This window comes from Ornithodoros turicata, chromosome 10 (assembly GCF_037126465.1).
Source record: "Ornithodoros turicata isolate Travis chromosome 10, ASM3712646v1, whole genome shotgun sequence".
NCBI classification, from domain to species: Eukaryota; Metazoa; Arthropoda; class Arachnida; order Ixodida; family Argasidae; genus Ornithodoros; species Ornithodoros turicata.
In genome coordinates, this window is record NC_088210.1 from 19,162,163 (window position 1) to 19,181,406 (window position 19,244).

General features: G+C 47.3%; 1 protein-coding gene across 6 annotated transcripts in view; it reads right to left on the reverse strand.

Moving 5' to 3' along the window:
• Positions 1-289: 289 nt before the first annotated feature.
• LOC135370826 (small G protein signaling modulator 2-like) overlaps positions 290-19,244 on the reverse strand; it is a 38,909-nt gene continuing 19,954 nt past the window's right edge. For 4 of the 6 annotated variants that reach the window (XM_064604691.1, XM_064604690.1, XM_064604689.1 and 1 more), the window contains 18 exons: positions 19,049-19,192; positions 18,833-18,987; positions 18,656-18,721; positions 18,401-18,468; positions 16,327-16,491; positions 16,039-16,182; positions 15,747-15,975; positions 14,637-14,701; positions 14,351-14,565; positions 12,708-12,912; positions 12,244-12,519; positions 10,095-10,372; positions 9,349-9,473; positions 9,192-9,274; positions 8,968-9,077; positions 5,903-5,999; positions 5,340-5,507; positions 290-4,665 (listed from right to left, as the gene is read on the reverse strand). In XM_064604691.1, the coding sequence (XP_064460761.1) occupies positions 4,577-4,665; positions 5,340-5,507; positions 5,903-5,999; positions 8,968-9,077; positions 9,192-9,274; positions 9,349-9,473; positions 10,095-10,372; positions 12,244-12,519; positions 12,708-12,912; positions 14,351-14,565; positions 14,637-14,701; positions 15,747-15,975; positions 16,039-16,182; positions 16,327-16,491; positions 18,401-18,468; positions 18,656-18,721; positions 18,833-18,987; positions 19,049-19,192 (2,682 nt within the window). In that variant the 3' untranslated portion in view covers positions 290-4,576. The remainder of the gene's footprint in view (positions 4,666-5,339; positions 5,508-5,902; positions 6,000-8,967; positions 9,078-9,191; positions 9,275-9,348; positions 9,474-10,094; positions 10,373-12,243; positions 12,520-12,707; positions 12,913-14,350; positions 14,566-14,636; positions 14,702-15,746; positions 15,976-16,038; positions 16,183-16,326; positions 16,492-18,400; positions 18,469-18,655; positions 18,722-18,832; positions 18,988-19,048; positions 19,193-19,244) is intronic. The other 2 variants (XM_064604692.1, XM_064604693.1) reach the window with 2 other exon arrangements.

The window sequence follows — 19,244 nt, forward strand, 5'->3', positions numbered from 1 at the left end:
TTGAGGCTATCAAAACAAATAAATTAATTCGATCGGACCCAATGGCGCGGCTAGAGCACGCTATGCACGTTTCACGTAGGATATCGATTGCACCACCTTGAAACTGTTTCGAGATCGTTTCCCCCCGCAAGTATTTGTCTAAAAGAATATATAAAAAAAGAAAGGGAGCATTCCGTCAATTATCGTGCATACTCTATCTATAGTTTCGTCAATGCAGCGTTCTAACTTGAAGAAACATTGCAGTGTCGATGCTGTTATGTTGTCGAAAGCAATGAAGTTCCAGTTTTATTGGTCAGTCGTTTATTGAGAAAGGAAAAAATTTGTTCAACGTCCAAATTGTCTCTCTTACATTCTCGTATATTCATTCAGCACACACTCACTCTGCATCGCATTATCTCACCAACTACACAGCCCTTCGAAGGTAAAAATATAGGCTTCAAAAATACGCTTATCTCGTCATTTGTAGGCGACCCACACCTGTGGTGTTCGAAATAAACGTCCGTTTACATTAGATTCTCGCACGTCGAAGGAATACTTAATATACATTGCTTTCAAATCAACTAGGAAATTCCATTTGTCACGATGAAACAACGCAAAGCATTGCACATTTTATGATCTCAAAAATCCAGAGACGCAAAAGGGATAAAAGATGAAGATGGAAGCATTAAAATATGATCACATCCACAAAACGACGTTAAAGCGATTAGCCGGTAGTATTTATAAGAAAATACCAAAAAGGCGTTATTTCGTACAGTTTAGTGCTTTCACGTATAACTTGACCTAAACGTTGTAAAACAAGTAGGGCTTTAGTAAGGTGTTTGCCCCGAAAAGCTTTAAGTGCATAACCACGTGAAAAAATTTTTGTAAGTACGAAGCAGAAACGCGGTTTCACGCACGTTGTGGTCTTTTGCCTCTGCAATCGTTAGTCTCAAGCCAACCGGGGAAATATTTTGGTTAGCATCGCCATTCAGCAAGCGCGCTTCACCTAGCGCTCGCAGGCGTAAGGTGAAGTCTACTTGCTATTTTTGTGTCCCAAAGCTTATAAGCGTGAGGCAAAGCCAGCTTTCTATTTTTTTTCTGTAAAGCGCGCTTCACCTAACGCTAGCAATGGTATCGTGAAACCGACTTTTTGTTTGTGGCCAGTCCTGTAAAGCGCGCTTCACCTAACGCTTACAAGCCTAAGGTGAAACCAACTTGCTGTTTGTAGGTCAACCCTGTAAAGCGTGCTTCGCCTAGCTTTTGGGAACGTAAGGCGAAGCGCACTTGTCTGTCTTCTAGTTTTGTAAAGCATGCTTCACCTAACGCTTCGAAGTATAAGGTGAAGCCGACTTGCTGTTTCCATGTCAGTCTTGTTAAGCGCACTTCACCTGACGCTCGCAAGCGTGAGGCGAAGCCCACTTGCAAAATGGCGACGCCAACCGAATATGCCATAAAGAAAGGCTTCTCAGAGCATAATGCACGTATCGATTTCAGTTCAGTGTCGGTAGAATTTGACGTGTGGCACATAAACAGTCTAGGCTCTGAAGGACCCTGCCTGTAACTCAGTTTTTAAGAGGCATTGCCACATGCGTCGGACTGGGTTGCAAAACGCTTCTGCAATCTCTCTTTGGCTCCACATGTTGCCTCATAATTTCCTTCCGTATTTTAGCCAATTTTCAGTTCACAGTGCCCGTCATGAAATGACTGTCTAGTTTTCAGAAAGGCACCGTTGATCGTTCTACCGCACATTAAAGCGTTACGATAAGATTGACGCTCTGTAGACTATACACCAGACTCCGACAACTAACTGTCCCAACTCAAGCGTCCTGAATACTGTCGAGACGAAAGACAATTAACACACGGCTGAATGGAGTCGATGCATTCCACGGGGAAATAAACGTCAGTCAACTTCTCATGACCTGCAGACGAGACGTAACACCCAAAGAGTGACGAGTCAATGAAAATAAAGTAACTGTACATCACAAGCCGTAGCATACACATATGCCACTATTCCAGCAAATCACATCTGATAAGAACATTTTGTAAGTAAACACGTTAAGAAACGGCGAGCGGAATGCAGAAGCACAAAATATCACTGTTTCGAACGCACGCCAGAAATAGTGGAAATTCGCACTTTGCAACACGCATTTTTTTTCCCCTATACACACTGTATTATAACATGAACATATTATCACTGACTCAAGCACAAGCATATCACCACGTTGGCACTAGAGTATCGAACCCTTATGTTAGAAGCATTATCAAGAACGCTTCGTCACCATTCAAACAAAGCCGGCAACAGGACAACACTCTTGTTAGAAAACGGTGGACCGGCTTTATACCGAGAAAATACGCGACAAAATCAGGAAAGCAAAACACGGGGGACAAAATACGCAGCAATAGTAAAAGATTCGAGGAATGATATGTTTCCATAAATGTGCGTAAATACAGGCATAGCCAACATTATCATGTAACAATGACACGCAATGCACGTATATACCACCGAGGTACAGAAACCGCTAATCCAATACACTCTTAAAACAGGACTTCACCGCATAACACAATCCATAACCACCATCATGAATAACATCGTTCTCTCCCCTGATTCGTTGAAGACGGGAGACCCACGCCTTTCTTGTGGCACTTACGCAGTTATGTTAATCTTCACAAAAAGGCGTACGACTCTCGTACGTGCGCGTACACTATACCGGGTGTCCCAGTTCGCTAAATAATTCGCGAACGGGTGCTTTCTTTTTTTACAAGTATCTGTCCGATACCGCCTACAACCTGCGCACCGTGTGAATAGGTTGGAGCCGCTCATTATTTAAATAAAAATTCAAATGAGTTTCGTGAAAAAACATAACTTCTAAAGCAGGGCGCCGTCGGCATTAAAATGGGTACTACCCCTTTTATGACTTTCAGTGGACACCTTTTAGAGAAAAAAACTCCCACCGAAGCGGGTCGTTTGTTGTAGGAATTAATTGGTTTCGGTTTGCATATTTTTGTCGCGGCTGGTAGCGGCGAAGTGCAAAAGGAACTAATTCATTGGTGTAAGGACGTAGTTAATTGGTGGACATGAGAGTGGAAGAGCGTATTATTTAGCCGGGGGATTTAACTGAGACACCTGTATAAAAACACAGCTTCACCGCATAGCACGTTCCTAGCCAACCATCGTCCCGAATGACAACGTTCTTTCCCCTTGATTTGATTACAACGGGGGAGGGGGCATACGCCATTTTTGTGGAAATTCTGAACTGCATAATGCTACAAAAATAGCGTACGTCTCCCGTTCTTAACCAATCAGGGGGCTGAACGATGTCATTCGGGATGACGGTTGGCTAGGAGCGTGCTATGTGGTGAAGTTAATTTTTAAGAGTGCAGCGCCCCTTCAAGTGTGTATACGGTGCATCTCTCCCATTATACCGCCGTATAATGAACGTTGCACAACAGTCTCCCGTAGGCCCCTCTTCCCCGAGCAAAGCCAGGCAGACCGCTCGTCTACCCAACGTTACCTCTCCGCCCCCGGTCTTTTCCCGTTTTTGACTGGCATACAGCACACATAAAGACTCACACATTGCATTGCTTGTTCCTGATATATAACTCTGGGAATTACAGAAGCAACCAAACTGCGCGGAGGACCCATTCACGTGTGACTAACGTCGTATTTACACCTTTTACACTTTTTTTTTACAGCAAAACAAAAAAAAAAAAAAATGTCTAAGCGTAACATCGAAAGTAGTGCCCGATCTCGACGGGAAAGCCGCACGAAGAATTTAAACTATCCAGGCCACAGTCAGTATGTCACGCTGTACATAATACGTAGCCATAATAAGTAAACAACAGAAATACATTCTTTCTCTCGTAAAAATATGCCATGTGTATAACCGTAGCCATAACAAACATTCGACGTGTGAAGCAAACCACGTGCACAGCAACAGTTCATAGTCTACACAACGGCGAAGCTCGCAGCAACAGCGTTTTATACTTCTATAATGTCACTCTTTTAGGAAAAACATAATCCCACTCAAGTTTAACACCCGTGTCACTAGGGCAGTCTTCGATGATTGTTGAAACAAATGGCGATTGAACTAAAGTCACTGGATTGGGAAATGTACCGCCATCCTCTTATCTTTGCCGCCGCGACCTTAGAGCAAAAATAGCGGCCGTAGCATACCAACCCATGCTGTGGCCGCCATTTTCGCCCCAAGGTCGCGGCGGGAAAGGGAGAAGATGGTGTTACTTTCCCCAATCCAGTGACTTTAGATTGAACCAGGATTGAACTCTGGACCGAACCAGATTGAACATGCGCTTAGCGCCACCTAGCGTGTGGCGTGCCATCGTGTCAAGGAGCATTAGATCCAATGCCCCTTGAGAAGTTCACACGTTGCACGCTTGATGACGCTGTTCAATTGTCATTGGTTTCAACGGTCATCGAAGAGTCCTCGTGTGACAGGGGTGTTAAACTTGATAACGACAGTCGAAAGGGCGACAACGAAACAACAATACAATTGTGGTAGCACAACAGTTGAAATTTGGCTCGATTTTGTGGATTGTCCAGCAAGCCAACGGTTCAGAGTTCCCTCGCCTCAGGGGCCACTTATTTGTTGTCGATCAAAGTCTGTATTTGGAGGACGAGTTCTCGAGAGATCTTGAGAACAGCCTTGGCATCGTGGCGTTCCGCCATTTCTGTTGGCATAACGCGAGACACGTTACTTTGGTGGAAGGGACAGCACTGCAAAGTAATCCTACAGGGCAGGACTGGCTGTGTCTTGTTGCGCCGAACGCGTTTAAATACGATAGTTTTATACTGCCATCGTACGTGACACATTTTTTGTAAAACTCATTTTTAAAATTCTATTCGATTTTTATTGAAAGTCTTTTAAGGTTCTGTGAAATCGTATGATTTATTTATTTATTTTATGACGTAGAATTTACGTGTTTACGGTCGGTTATGGGCTGATACTTAGGAAATTTCATGTAAGGTTTCGGTGTGGTGTTGAATTAATATAATTTTAATTATTAATGAAGTAACTATCAATTAATTTAATTGAAAGTCACCATGAAAAATTCTATGCCCGAAACCTCTCCAACGGTCAGAGCACCCCCCCCCCCTTTTTTTTTTTTTTTGCATTGTTGCAGTGGTGGTTACACAATTTCCGCGCACCGCAAACGCAGTCCGGGACCCCGCGGTGGTATCACGTGACAAGTAGCTTGGCCCTATAGGGCCCACAGACAGACCTACACCGGGCCGGCCGGATAAAGGTACCGCTTTGAAAAGACGTTTCTGAACCACGCGACTTGTACCGGTACGTTGGAAGATAATTAAGAACAAAGGAAGACAATGTCTTCCGACCACCTACCATTGAAGAACTTTATGATGTCCGTGAAGTCCATATTGTTTTGCAGAATAATGTCTCTATAATACTCTACCATGGCAAGCGCAATAAAAAGGACAAGGTTACTCGAAGCCACGTGCCTAGCTGCCCAGATAGTCTCCCAGACGCTGAACACGTCGTCGTACACCAATTCTGAAAGTATCACGTCGTCATGAGTTGAGAAAAACGTACATACCGTACGTTCACATGAGCGACATTCGTCAGAATACTCCAGCGGGAGACGCGCGAAACGTCGTAGCTTTCTGCTGCCACGTGAGGGCCAGCGTTCGACCTCATGTTTTTTCGTGCTCTTCTAGCCGTGGGGCATATGCTGCAGCTCATCCGCAAGATATTTCGTAGCAGACGACAGGGCTGGTGGTGTCGTCTGCTACGTGCACAAACGATATTGTTGTGCCGTGCGAATGTTCAATATAAGATGCTGCGGGAGTCCCGCCCAGTAAGCAGTTTTTGCTTTTTTTTTTTTTTACTAGAATATTCGGTTGGGATGTCGCTAGTGTGAATACCATGTGTAACCATGTATGACGCACCTCTCTTGAAGTCCAGAAGGAACCATCGGTAGCAGAAGTAGAAATGAGTATAGTCTCCATTCTGATGCATGAGCTCAAACATCTCTGCGTCGAGGATCTGGAAAATAAAATGAAACGGTGTTCTTTCGTTGGCCAGAACGACAAACCCAAACGAATTTCATGTCGGTTTCAGCCACTGTCAATAGGTCTGGCTTCGATTCATCAAAAAGTGCATCTGGAGAGTGTAAAGGAAGGCAAGCGAAAGTACACCACACCACCGCTAGGGGCGCTACACATCGGTCCGCGACAGGCTCTGGTCCGCGATAGGGAGCCTCCATGTGCGTAGCAGCAAAGTGCGTGCGAAGCACCAGCAACCCATGGAGGCCCCCTAGTCCGGGAGATCTCCATTATGATTGAATAATAGAAATCTGAATTTTGAACGCGCGGAAGCTCCGGCGGCGTGACGTCACTCCCTAAGCGGAGGAGTGAGAGGGCGGCGCTCAGAGGAGGAAAGGCGGCGCCCAGACGCCCGCACTGCCGTCGCATTCCTTTTCTCAAGGTCGCGCCCTCGTTGGTTCTTAGGGAGTGACGTTTACTCGTTTTTTACAGAGAGGAAATTCCGGCATACTCTCAGCATCCCAGCGTCTGCTCATGTCATGTATTCCGTCGAATAACAGTCGAACTACGCCACTCTTTCGCGCGGGATTTACCCTGACCGGTGGTCCAGGAGCAATAAAATGACACTATACATGCCGTTTTCACCGCTTCCGGTTTGGTGCCAAGATGACATCCGATTTCACAGCAAACGCGCTCTGCGCCAACCACTGTGCCGATTGATACCCTGATTTCAGGAGAGAGAGGGTCGCATACGCCTTTTTGTGGCAATTCAAATTGACACAAAAAGACGTACGCCTTCCGTTTTCAACAAATCAGGAAAGCGAAAGATATAATTGTGCATGGCGGCTGGTTCCGAGCGTCCTTAGTCGCGGAAGGACCGGAAGTCTTCGTGGCACCGGAAGTTGTGGCGGAGGCTTGTTTATGCATGTTTGCCCGAGAATGTCATGTATAGTCTCGAAATCGAATGGAACGGATGCGGCCGTCCCTCGAATCAGACTTTCTGTATCTAGATGGCTCTGTGCTAGACTTCTCTGTGTCGCGTGTTTTGAGTGACTGTTGTCATATTAATTAACACAGGGAGCAAGAACTGGTCTCCTTCAACACAGTTGATTGCCTGCCACTATGTACATCGGATCAATTATAAAATACCGTCGAACCATATGTTTCGCAGCAACAGTATGTGGGTCGTCTGCTGCACGGCGCACGAGACGTTGCACAGACGTCGGCGGAGGTGCAGCGTTTTTATGGACTGGTGCTGCACTCCCGCGGCATTTTTTTCCAATCGAATGCTCGAGTGAAGCGCGAAGGCTTGCACGTCCGCTGAATCTATAACGCGCGAACCTTCACAGTTTACGGTAGTTCACGAAGTGCCGCCCAATCGAAGACACCTAATATGATCCTGCTCCAGCTCGACACCCCACCCAGACAAGTTCCCACCAAAGCCCCGTTCCTCCCAGTGCTCACTTAGATAATTAGTAATGCGCCGTGCATGACTCGGCAGACGCTTCCTCTGGGAATCGCCGTCGATCGATATTTAAAAAAGCGCACAGCGCAGGTTGTCCTTTATGTACCTGCACGCTTGTCGCACTCTCTGGAAACACCACGTGCGTTTAACCTTTCAATGTATGGACGAAATCTCCATGTCTCCATGACAGCAATGCTATCAATGTTATATGTTACAAACGTTTTTACTTTTGAGTATAGAAACTTTCTTAGCAACGTTGTGTCATCCACAGTTGTTCAATAGTTAAAGGCCAGCAGTTAATAAGCAAACAATATAGCAGTTAAAGGCACACTTCGACGCCACTTAGGATTCAATGCGTGTTCTCAATTTTGGCTCGCCCTAGAGGACGTCTGTAGAGACACCTCTTTGCGGATTAAAATGCGAACATCCGCGCGCACCGCAGAGTCGCGTGGATCTCGAAACGCTATCCGCAAGCGAGTATCCCGCGTGGACACCACCGCACCCGCGCACAGCTCTAGTCATATCCCAAGCAGCACAACATCTTGACTTGACCCAATATTGGACCAAGATGTTGTGCTGCTTGGGATAGTTCATGGGTCGTGCAATCATGCACTCTGAAAGGAGGGGGGGGGGGGGTGATGGCAGGATAGGCTCGCCGTTGTTGGGCACACAGAAGTGGGCGTCGTCACGACTATAGCCAAAAAAAGAAAAGGAAAACGCATAGCAAAACAAAACACAAAGGAAGGACGGACGGATGGAGGATAGAGGAGGTTGAAGGATGGGGATGTGGTGAGGTGCACGAGTTCATCGGGGAGAGTACAGTATTAGATGGGTCGATCAGCAAGGCCTGTCTTCAGCTGGAAGAGAATGGAGGACTTCGCCGCATAACGCGCTCGAGGCCAATCAGCACTCAGAACGATATCGTTCTATCGACTGATTCGCTGAGGACGAGAGGGGCGTACATACGTAAAGCGTTACAGAAAAGGCGTACGCCTGCTTTTTTCACCAATCAGAAGACATGCGGAGACATGGAAGCCGCAAATGCGAGAAGCAAAGATGAGAATAAAGCCGGCATCGTGAAGAAGATAGGAATAGGAGTTTTAATTGCTATCGGCTTCCGTAAGAAACCTAAGACCTTTGCTGAATACCTCTTTTAGTGCCATCAGGCTAGACGACGTTATTGGTGGTAGTACGACCGCGGTACATGCGATGGTACTATATCGTCACAACCGTCCCTGTATCTATACCTTTAGTTCTACGTCACTGTCGCCCACTCAGGGCAGTGCGCCGTGGCACTTGCCGCTATGTATCAATATCGAATACGCACACCGTCTTCCGTTGCCGAGGAAGACTTCTTCCATTGTCTCTCTCTGTATCCCGTCTGTCCTGCTTCTATCCTAATTGCCAACTTATCCGACGCGTGGGAAAGTATACGGCAGTCACGTTGCAAAATTCTATTTAAAAAGGCACTCGTAAATCGAAAAGTTCGTAATATAGTGCTTACCTGAATGAGCGAGCGCATATTTGCAAAATGGTGATCCATGGCTCCACCGTGCGGGAAATTGGCTGCCATCCTCTTCATGAGTTCACAGAAGCAGCTGTACGTTAGGACCTCTAGGTAATTGAACAGACACAGATGTAAAATTATTCGCGGACGTTCTAATTACGAAAATTATATTTTTCTGTTTAGCAGATTTCCTCGGCAAAGAGAATGCAGACGTATCGTACCGTCGTCAAATATCACAAGAAGAGGAGCAACCAGGTCACACATTCCTTGTACGTAGCCGACATCGAGGTGCTCCCACACATACCTAGAATCACGGAATAATCGCAATCGTTACAACAATTACCGCGATAATTGTGTCATTGCAAACACTTCTCTTACGTGCACATGACGTTCCGCAGCTTCTCCAGATTTTCGCTGGTGAAGTACCAGTAGTTTCGATCACACCGCTGAACGTCTTTATCGATGCGGTGCAGATTCAAAGAAAACAGGTCCAGTAGGTCGGTCTGGAACCAGTAAAGTTAAAAACCATTAGAACCCAGTGTTTGAAGTACCATTGCGGACTAGAACATCGTGGCTTCAGAATATAGCACCGAATGGACGTCATTGCAATCCGCGTGTCACACACTGTACGCTTCCAAAATATCGTTGCACTATGTGACGTGGAGATCGCGTAACAATAATGTCTAGTGACGTCACAGCGACGTCAGAAATATGACGTCACGGGGTACCCAATCTATACCACGTGTCTGTTGACATTGCTTGGAAGGTCGATTTCATAGTCTCCTCGCCACAGCTGCTTGCAGTCTTCCAACTTGGGGCGGAGAGCGGAGACGCGCGCTGTTGCTACGAGTCAGACGCCAGGGCTCCAGGTGACGTCACCAATACTGTCGGACAATCCGAAAGTATGACGTTTTTATTTTTTGTGGGTTCTTTCGAAAATTCGTGGAAGGGAGCGTAATGTTCACTGATGGTATATCTATATCTTGCGCACCGACTCTTCGAACGAGGGTGAACTTTAACAAAAATGAACCCGAACCAGAACTGAAAATGGGCGTTCCATGATTTCTTCTCATGCTGAAAATTCGTATTAAAAAAAGAAAAAGAAGAAAAAGAAAATAACTTACAGAGTACACTCCCCCGCTGGACGAAGCTGGAGATACGCAGCTGGAGCGCGAATCGACTGAGAGCTGGTCACCTCCGTGGTCTCCCGGGAGGAGTTCGTCCATTGCTGGTTTCTGTTCACCGGTCTCGGAGGGATCTTCTCCTGTTTCGCCCTCTGCGACATTTTCCAGCACTCCCTGCTGGCCTACTTCTGGTGGTATCGAGCTCGAAGAAGGCGAAGAGCCGGCAATATCAATGGATGGATTCGTCACTATGATTCCCTGGCTGCTTTGGCTCTCAACTAGAACGCAAACGGACATCAACTTTGCAGGTTTTTCTGAGGGTCCCGCCAACCCATTTTTCATCTGTACGTGTCGTCAGGGACAGACTCGCTTTAGCTCTGTCGCTCTGTTACCGCGCAGAGTGAAAACGAACACCCGTTTAAAAAGTCGAATACGAAATTCTCGCTTGCTTCTATTTGTCTTATCGCACTTAATGAAACAATAAACCAATCTTTTAGTTTGCGATGCTCAAGCGCCAATTTCATTTTCGCCTATGGGTAGTCAAGAACGCGAGGTGGCCTTCCCATATGCGTTACGCCTTCCACAGTCATCGGGTTGCACCGGACGAGTCGTTTCTAATAAGCACATCAATGGCTCCTCTGTTAGGTTAGGGCTCACTGCCGTGAGGGACTTCCGACGCTCCTGGACGTCAACGAAAGCGCACATCACGAAGTCTGTTGCAATGCAGACTTCGCGATGCGTGCTACACGCTTTCTGCTACGTGCGTTTGGTGTCCCGCCAATTAACAGAGAGTTTCAAAGCAGACGACACTCTCTTCTGCATGTCGTCTGCGAACCAAAACTGTGTGATGCGCCAAAGAATTCTACGCGCCGGACTATCTAAAAATGTAAGTTCGTAAATTACTGCAGTATACACACTTGTCAAAAAGCTTTCGTGCCGTGCAAGCAATTGGAGTGCGCGCTCGAATACTTATCTGTGAAGGCGTACCTAAGGCGCACAGAATGACGGTAACAGTGGGGCATAGGAATCTGAACGTTGATTGATTGATTGATTGATGTGTTTAATGGCACAAAGGCAACAAAGGCCATAGAGCGCCAAAACCATGGTGAGCGTGTCGGAGATGATTATGGGAAAGATGATGTGAGAGAGAGTGTGTGGTAGTTAAAATCTATCTACAGGTATGAGCGATGAGATTGACGAGGATAAGAGAGAGAAGAGGATGACGACAACAAGCAAGCTAGTGTGACAATGTGTGACAAAAGTGTGACAATGAGATATTTACACGAGTTCAGTGATATTGGATAAAAGCGGAGCAATGCTTATCATCTACATCTGACTAAGAAACCCACATGTGGTCAGAAATTTAATGACGTTATCAAACGGCACAAGAGGAGTGTCACCCAGTAGAAGGGCTGGGTGGAGTGGGACATGGTATCTGTAGAATGCGGTGAAATACTGTTGGCGTTGGTGTTCGAAGTGAGGGCAGGATGCCAGTACGTGCAAGACAGTCAAGCTGTCACCGCAGTGCGCACAAGCTGGCGGATCCTGACCTCTGAGTAGGTGGTGATGCGTAAGCCATGTATGTCCAATCCTCAATCTCGCGTAAAGAACTTCGGATGATCTGTTGATGTGTTCAGTCCGATGCGGGGGGGAAACGTGTGGCTGTGTGAGGTGTAGCTTGTTATTTTCTTCCATGTCCCACTCCTGCTGCCACTGTGTGCAGACAGCTCTCTTTAACACTGGCAGGATGTCTTGGTAGGGTAGTCCTAGAGCTGACTCCTCTTGTGCCAACGCTCGCCGAGCCTCACGGTCGGCTCGTTCATTCCCCGGGATCCCAGTGTGGCTGGGGACCCAGCAGAGACAGATTGAAAAGCCTCGGGAACAAAGTTGGGTCGCAAGCGCTCGTACTCGCTTGACGAACGAATTTGAACGTGGTCCACGTTTCAATACGCATGTCCAAAAGCCTACGGGATGACATGAAATATGACGCACGAGCGCAAAAGATGGACGGACAGACGCGGACAGCGTTCCTGACATGGATCGGGTACGTGAACTGCGAACGTTGCCCTTGTCCTCGCGGAAGCCGTGACAGAACCTACTAACGTGCGGGCCTAGTACGGTAAGCTTTTCAGTTTCCCCTCATACTTACCTTTCTTATGCCGTCGTAGCCTACGTTGTGCTTTCTGCGTCGTGCTCAGTTCGTCTTCATTCATCGCATCTACGGAACCGTTCTGAGAACATTCGCCGTTTGCAACACCCGCTGTTGTGGTACCTGATTCAGAATCACCATCCGCACTGCTTTCTCTGCGTTGGGGCTTTCCTTCCGTTCCGTTCTGCACCGGACCTTCATCTGGTTGGTCGAACGAGCCACCGTCACTGCTCACGTCTTCAAAGACATCGTTGCTTAGGTTGGCATCTTTCGGACCTATAGGCCGACAAACAAGGCGTTAGGCGTGACCGATGCCCACATCACTGTTCATATATCACGCGGTAAAAAAAATGTATGTTCGAGGTGCCATGCATGCCAACCTGTGTCGCTTTGGTATAGTTTCTTTCATATGAGTTGGCCCGCTTTGTATACGTGTCGTGTATACCATTGTAAGACATACTTGCCAATTAGTGGAATTTCACTGGTGGTACTCTCGGACGACAGCTTAGCCAATGTCGCGGCTTCTTTGTCCCTCTGCCGCACGATTGCTTCGACGGCCAACCACTCAGACATGGTGTTTTCGTAGGCAGCTTGAAAGCTACTGTCCTGAGCAATGCGTTCCTCCTCTGTACTGCCTAGGCGATAGTGGCCTAACAAGTAAGGCCAGACCTGGGGAAGTTCAGTCCATGGTTCATGTTAGCGATGACGAGGCTCGTGACCGCCTGCCTAGGTATAACTAGGTATGTGGTTCAACCATCTCTCCTCTTACATGTAACTTGACAGCCCCAAAGAATACCCTAAGGCAGTGCTTCCCAAACTGTGGGTTGCGATAGGTTCAGCGGGGAGTCGCGAAGCGGCAAGAAAAGACAGCGACGCAGGGAGCAAACTTCACTTCAGAAGTCACTCCCCGAATTTTGGCCAGGCTCTTGAGCACTAAAGCCATGTGGACCCTCCTTCCCTTTGCCACGACATACTTATGCGAACTTGGCTTACCGCGGTGGTGTCGATGAAAACAAAGTACAGATCGCAGCTCAACATCGAGCCGGAACTGAGAGTTGCTGTGTCCAAACTCCGCCCTAACAAACAAGCCCTGCCCTAACACACAAGCTGCGCCCCAACAAACAAACTCACTTCAGTCATTAGGAACAGTCAGCCCTGCTGCCATGCGTTTCTTTCTTTCTCTCTCTTTTTTTAAATTTTATTTGCGACGGTGTCCTAGCCGCGTCAATTTTAAATATTGCTGCTCACGTAGTGAAATCGACAAGCTTGTTGCATCCCGGAAAGACAGGGGGGGGGGGGGGTCGCAGGGTAGCAGAGTTTGGGAAGAACTCCCCTAAGGACAATACGATCAAAACACGTTGGTGTTCCCACCAGCCAATTGTTAACATGAAGTTTATTCCCGCGTGACGAAAGTTTGCTTCTGTTGTGGTCTCCGTGCCACGCCATCGTTGTCCATATATGGCGTTAGCATTACGTCTTTCCGATGAGTTACGTTTGGGCGTTATGGTTTGGTGTAGAGTTAAATTAATCATCCATTAATAAAATAAAATTTTGTAAATCACTAAAGTAAATTCTGCGCTCAATACCCCGCCGACCTCTCTCTCTCTTTCTTTCTTTTTTAGCAGAATCCGGCACGCCTATATTAGACTCTTCGTGTTTGTTTTATCCCTATTTACTCTCGGCATCGCAGCAGGGTTCCACTTTTCTCTGCTGTCGCACCCAGCATGGGAGATATACGTATGGCGACGTAGCGACTGGACGTGTAGCCGCTACTTCACCGAACCACACCGGAGCCATAGTACTGGGACACTTTGCTTGCCATGAGCTATTCGTCGATAGTTTTGACTTTTGCGTCGGCCGAAAGAACGAGCTGCCTAAAACCCAGGGTAGTGTTGGGGTAACAGCTTCTTCATGTCAGTCCATACATGCACATTATCATTGGGGTTAAACGTTTTGCTTTTCTATAGCTAATCTGCCGAGTCTACAGTCTTTAAAGAAGGGCAGCGAAATGAGATTTAAGATCGCTCGAGACACTGTTTGACTAATGAACCAGCCTTGGAACACGAATGAACGTGGACGAACACATTGGTAATGGTGATGGACTCACGAGTTTTCGAACAGAGTGCTGCACTCCTCCGAAGTACACCAAACGGTAGACCTCTGTGGCGTTCTCGATCCTCCCGTCCACTGCCATAGCTGCCCACACCTCTTGCGTAACTCCACCGGTAGCATCAGAGGGCTCGGTGGCCGACACAATCACAGGGTTCACCAATCCGGAGAGATGCGTGCGGACAGTGCGAAGATGACGGCAGTGCGCCAACCCTGTGTGATACGACATCCAATGAGCACTTAGAAGCGTCTGCAAGGCATTGACTCCAGCTTCATCTACTCACATCCGTAAAACGCCCTCGATATGATCTGCCTCTTCATGGTATCGCACAGGAGCTGTATGGACTGTCTGTAAAAGCAGGAAATTGTTATCAAAATGTTTCCTCAAAAAGGCCCAGAGTTCCTGGACAGGATTACAGACGGAACCGTTGCACCGCGGAAAATGTCCGCCGTTGGTTATAGTTAGGGTCCCGCGCTTTCGGTTTTTATTCTAGGGCGGATTCGGCGTATGGTTTTCGGTGTTTATTTATTGTCATAAAATCGGCGTTTTCCGGTGATTTTCTGGCGTGTTTTGCTTCGCCCTTTATTGCTGTGGCGGTACCTAAATCGTACAAGCAGAGCTCTTTTTTCTTCGTTAAATTTGACATGCGCAGCGATTAATCCTCCTAATCTTTCCTCGAACATTCGTTTGTATTCGGTGTTTTTCGGTTAAAACTGAAAACGCGGAACCCTAGCTATAGCTAGGGTTCCGGGTTTTCGAAGTTTATTTTTTTAGCACGTCCGGAGAACGTTTTTCGCACTGTATTATTTTCCAGGAATTCAGAGTATTCGGAGTTTTTCGTCGTTTATATTTTCACAAGTTAGTTGAGTTACTATCTGAAGTTCGGAGAGAAGCGATGGCTGAAACGACATACTCACAAAAGGAACGATAAGCTGCCTCGCAATGACGCTTACTCTTATGCGGCAAAAATTGCAGACAACAACCTGCCGACATGAACGTGCCGAAATCGGGATATTCGTTGACATAGTCGCAATTGATGGCCGAAAGATGGCCGAAATGACCTCAAAATTCCTTCATGTCGTACAGTGTCGCGAGATAGAGTGCCCTACTCAGTGATTCCAACGTCCAGGTGCCTCTAGGAGTTTAGCCGCATTAGATGCTTCGCGCAATGTTCCGTGAAAGACTGCCGCACGGTGGATTTGCCAGCCCCGCTTGTCGCGAGGGATGACAACCTGCGCTGGAAGGCAATCTCCATACAAAAGGAAACGAACCCTATCAACCAATCATCAGGGCATGGCTTCTCGTGCTGAGTTCTCGGTCACTGGAACCTCCAAAGGTGGGGTTCTTCGGATTAAAAAAGAAAAACAGAACCCCAAATTACAATTCGTCATACCCAGCGGACTTGGTGGCAACCGCTGTCTTGAGTTCATCCTGCGGAACAGTAGCAGTCGGGCCTGGACTATCCTCTGCGATAGAGTGGCACTCGCTTGTAGAGGCAGAAGATCCTGAAGAAGAGTAATGCTTGAGGCGCGACATCCGCGCCGTTCCTACGGTGTTGTCCTTCGGAAGTTGTTGCCACGAAGATGGTGCGCGAGATAGCTTGGGCTCCAACAGTTCTTCGGCTGCGAGGTAAAAGTAAACGGTTAGAAAGTAATAAGTAATCTATTCCGTGTCAAATATCTCACCGATGGTTTCGGGCTTCAAGGACGTGATCACGCGGAACACAAAGTCCGTACTTTCGCCGTCCTCCCCAGTGGACTCGCCTTCGCTCGTCTTCTTAGCATCTACTTTCGGCTTGGACTTTCGTTTCACTTTGGGGAGCGCTTTACCTGCAGTAAATGGAGTTCGCCGAGTCAACAAGGCAGACAGCGGCACCTCTTGATTACCGCGGTCAAGGGCTCGACCACACAGCGCGTCTGGTCCGTCGACAAGAAGACACCGTTCCACGTGTATGTCCGAGATGCACGACTAACCTGCGCCTTTCTGGGCCCATAGTGGTGGATCTAGTTGACCGTGAGGTAGAAGGCCGTTTTCCAAACAAGAGAGGAAAGATAACATGTGGCCGCCCTTTGGAAAATGGATTGGCGGCTGTTGTACGCCATCGTGGCCGACCAGCACGATCGTACCATCGGTGTCAGCTGGGAAGAACACGTTCACCATAGAACAGTATGCTAACCGTATATTCACACGAACGACATTCCCCAGAATGAATGTTCCAGCGGAAGATGCGTAAAACGTCATAGCTCTCTACTGTCACGTGAATGCGAGTGTTCAACCTGATCTGTTTTCGTGCTCTTAGTCATGGGGAACATCCAGCGGCTCAGTTAGTGTTGCCACCTTTCCCGTCGGCAAATACCGGACACCGGGGGGGGGGGGGGGGGGGGGGGGGTTGCAAGCGTAACGCCATGGGCTTTGTGTACATAGACCTTGAAATCAACACGATGTATGAAACGTTGTTTCACCAAAAGTTTATTTAGTTATTTCAGACTACTGGGCGTCAGGCGGAAAAACCAGTAGAAGTCCGGATGGCAGCTAGGACACGCTGAACGGCGTCACAAGCAGGAAAGCCCCTGATTGGCCGGCTAGAATGCATAACGTCCCATAACGTGGCTCAGTTGGTTAACGTGCTGGCCATCTCACATCGAGACTGAGAGCTACCCGGGTTCGAATCCCGGTGCTGTCTGGTGCTGTCCTCAGACGCTGTCAGATATATACCCCAGGTTGTCTACAGTATCTTCATATGGATCAACGTAGCTTTGATTGCTCATTTTAGCTATCGCTCAATCTTTGGCGACGATGACGCAAACGAAAAGCTCGAGTCGTTTTTACTCCGACTTGGCCAATTCCCGAACATTTTATGTCCGGATTACACCTTCATCCGGAAGGGGGTACCCGAAATCCCCCATTTAAGAATAAACTTCTTAACTGAAAACTTAAACTTAAATGAACTGCTTAAGAATAAAACATTGAAGAATAAACCGCTTAAAAAATACATGTTTGAAAATAAATCTCCAGAGATCACCGCTAAAGAATCCACCATTAAAAAAAAAAGTTTCAAAATCCCCTCATCATCCAGCGCTGAGGCGGATTGCTTGCATTCTGCCTCGGGTTAGGTCAGGTTATGTTAGGTTAGTTTTGTTTAAGTTGGGGTTAGTTTTGGACAGCTTAGGCTAGTTTGGCCCTGTGAGGTTAGTTAAGTCCCTTGTTTGCAGTTCACCTTGCTTTGGGCAGTGCAGGCATAAGGGGGGTTACGCTAATAAATCTTTAAGACTAAATCCTAAGCGGGACTATTTCTCTAAGCGGGTTGTCCATTTCACTCGCGGCCATATCACGTGATTGTAGCAACCGTAGGGCAGACGTGAGGGGATTCTGAAACGATTTATTTTTAACGATATATTCTTAACCGTGGATTCGTTAGCGTTTTCATTTACGCGGGGATATTTCAGCGATTATTTTTGTGCGTTGGTTTTTAAGCGTATATTGTTGGCGATTTATTTCTAACAGTGGCTGCTTACGCGTTTATTTGTGAAAGGTTATTTTTAATGGTTTCAAACGGGATACACCCCATCCGGACACCGAACGCAAGACTTGAATTTCCGAACTGTTCGGGTGAAATCCGGACAGGTGGCAACCCTAGGCTCAGTGACGTCATGTTGCGTTCAACGCGGGCGCAGTTCTCGCGCAAAAAAAAAAAAAAAGAGTCGAGCAACACTTCCACAAGCGGCCTGACGTCACTTGCATCATTTGCTCATTCCGAGGTTGCACCAAGCCAGCCTGCCAGCGGGGAAGGTCACCTGCTTCTGACGTCACATGTAGTTTCTCCGCCGCGCCGGCAAAGGTCGGATCGCAGCAATCGCGTTTTTGGCTGTGGTTTGTAGCCAATATATGCGTTCTCTACATGGTGAATGCATTAGCGGCCAGGAATGCATTACAGGATCTCTTCATGGTCCCTAAGCAGTTTTTTTTTTTTTTCTTCCACTGGAATATTCCGTGGGGATGCCGCTGGTGTGAATACGCGGTAAAGCCACAACAGCGGACGTAACTTACAGTGTTGATGACAATGAAGGTACACGATGCTCTCCATGTTTACGCTCATGGCATAATCCCAGAAAACGCTTAAAAAAAAAAAAAGAAATCGCATTAAAACAGTGCACGCGTCGGCTAATCTGACCAACAAGCCTTTGCAATGACACACCTGAACGCTATACAATTTCTTCAGCAGAAAGCGCTGCACACAACTCAAAAACACGTTACATAAGCGTTACGTAACGTATTAGATGAAACAAAAAGAACCTCACTCACGGAGAATCAAGGCCCGAGTTTTGCCGGAAAAATGAAGGGGACTCATACGACATGCTCCTAGATGCTCTGACCGATAAAACAAACAAAACATAAGACGGCAAGCAAAGTAAAGTCGTTCGTTGTTACTGCCTCCCACAGTCTCTGGAAGCCAGGTTGTGATAGTGTTAGGAAATGTACCTTTTGTCCTGGCCGCTGCTCACAGAATCTCCCGAAGAGTTGTCACTGTTGCTGTAGCACCCGTTCATAATTTGGTTAGGGGTCCACTTGATTATAAGGCTTTCGCTCGCGTGGTGAAGCGACAGATAGCCAGGCATGGCCTCGGAGCTCCCTCTCTGGTATATGTAAATGAGCCAATTACCAACACTGCTGCATCTAGCACTTGTGGGAACTTACCGGCTGCATTAGGACGTTGTTTTTGCCGTAGAGTAACGTCGACTTGGAATTCTGATGCAGAGACTCGACGTAATCCCTTGCCACCAGTGGAATGTTCCTGTGGCCTTCTTCGGAACTTCCGGATGCCTTCAGGTCTCTCCGGTACTAGTGGAGTATACTAGAGGTATTACTCGTCGCACGAAACGAAATAAGGGAG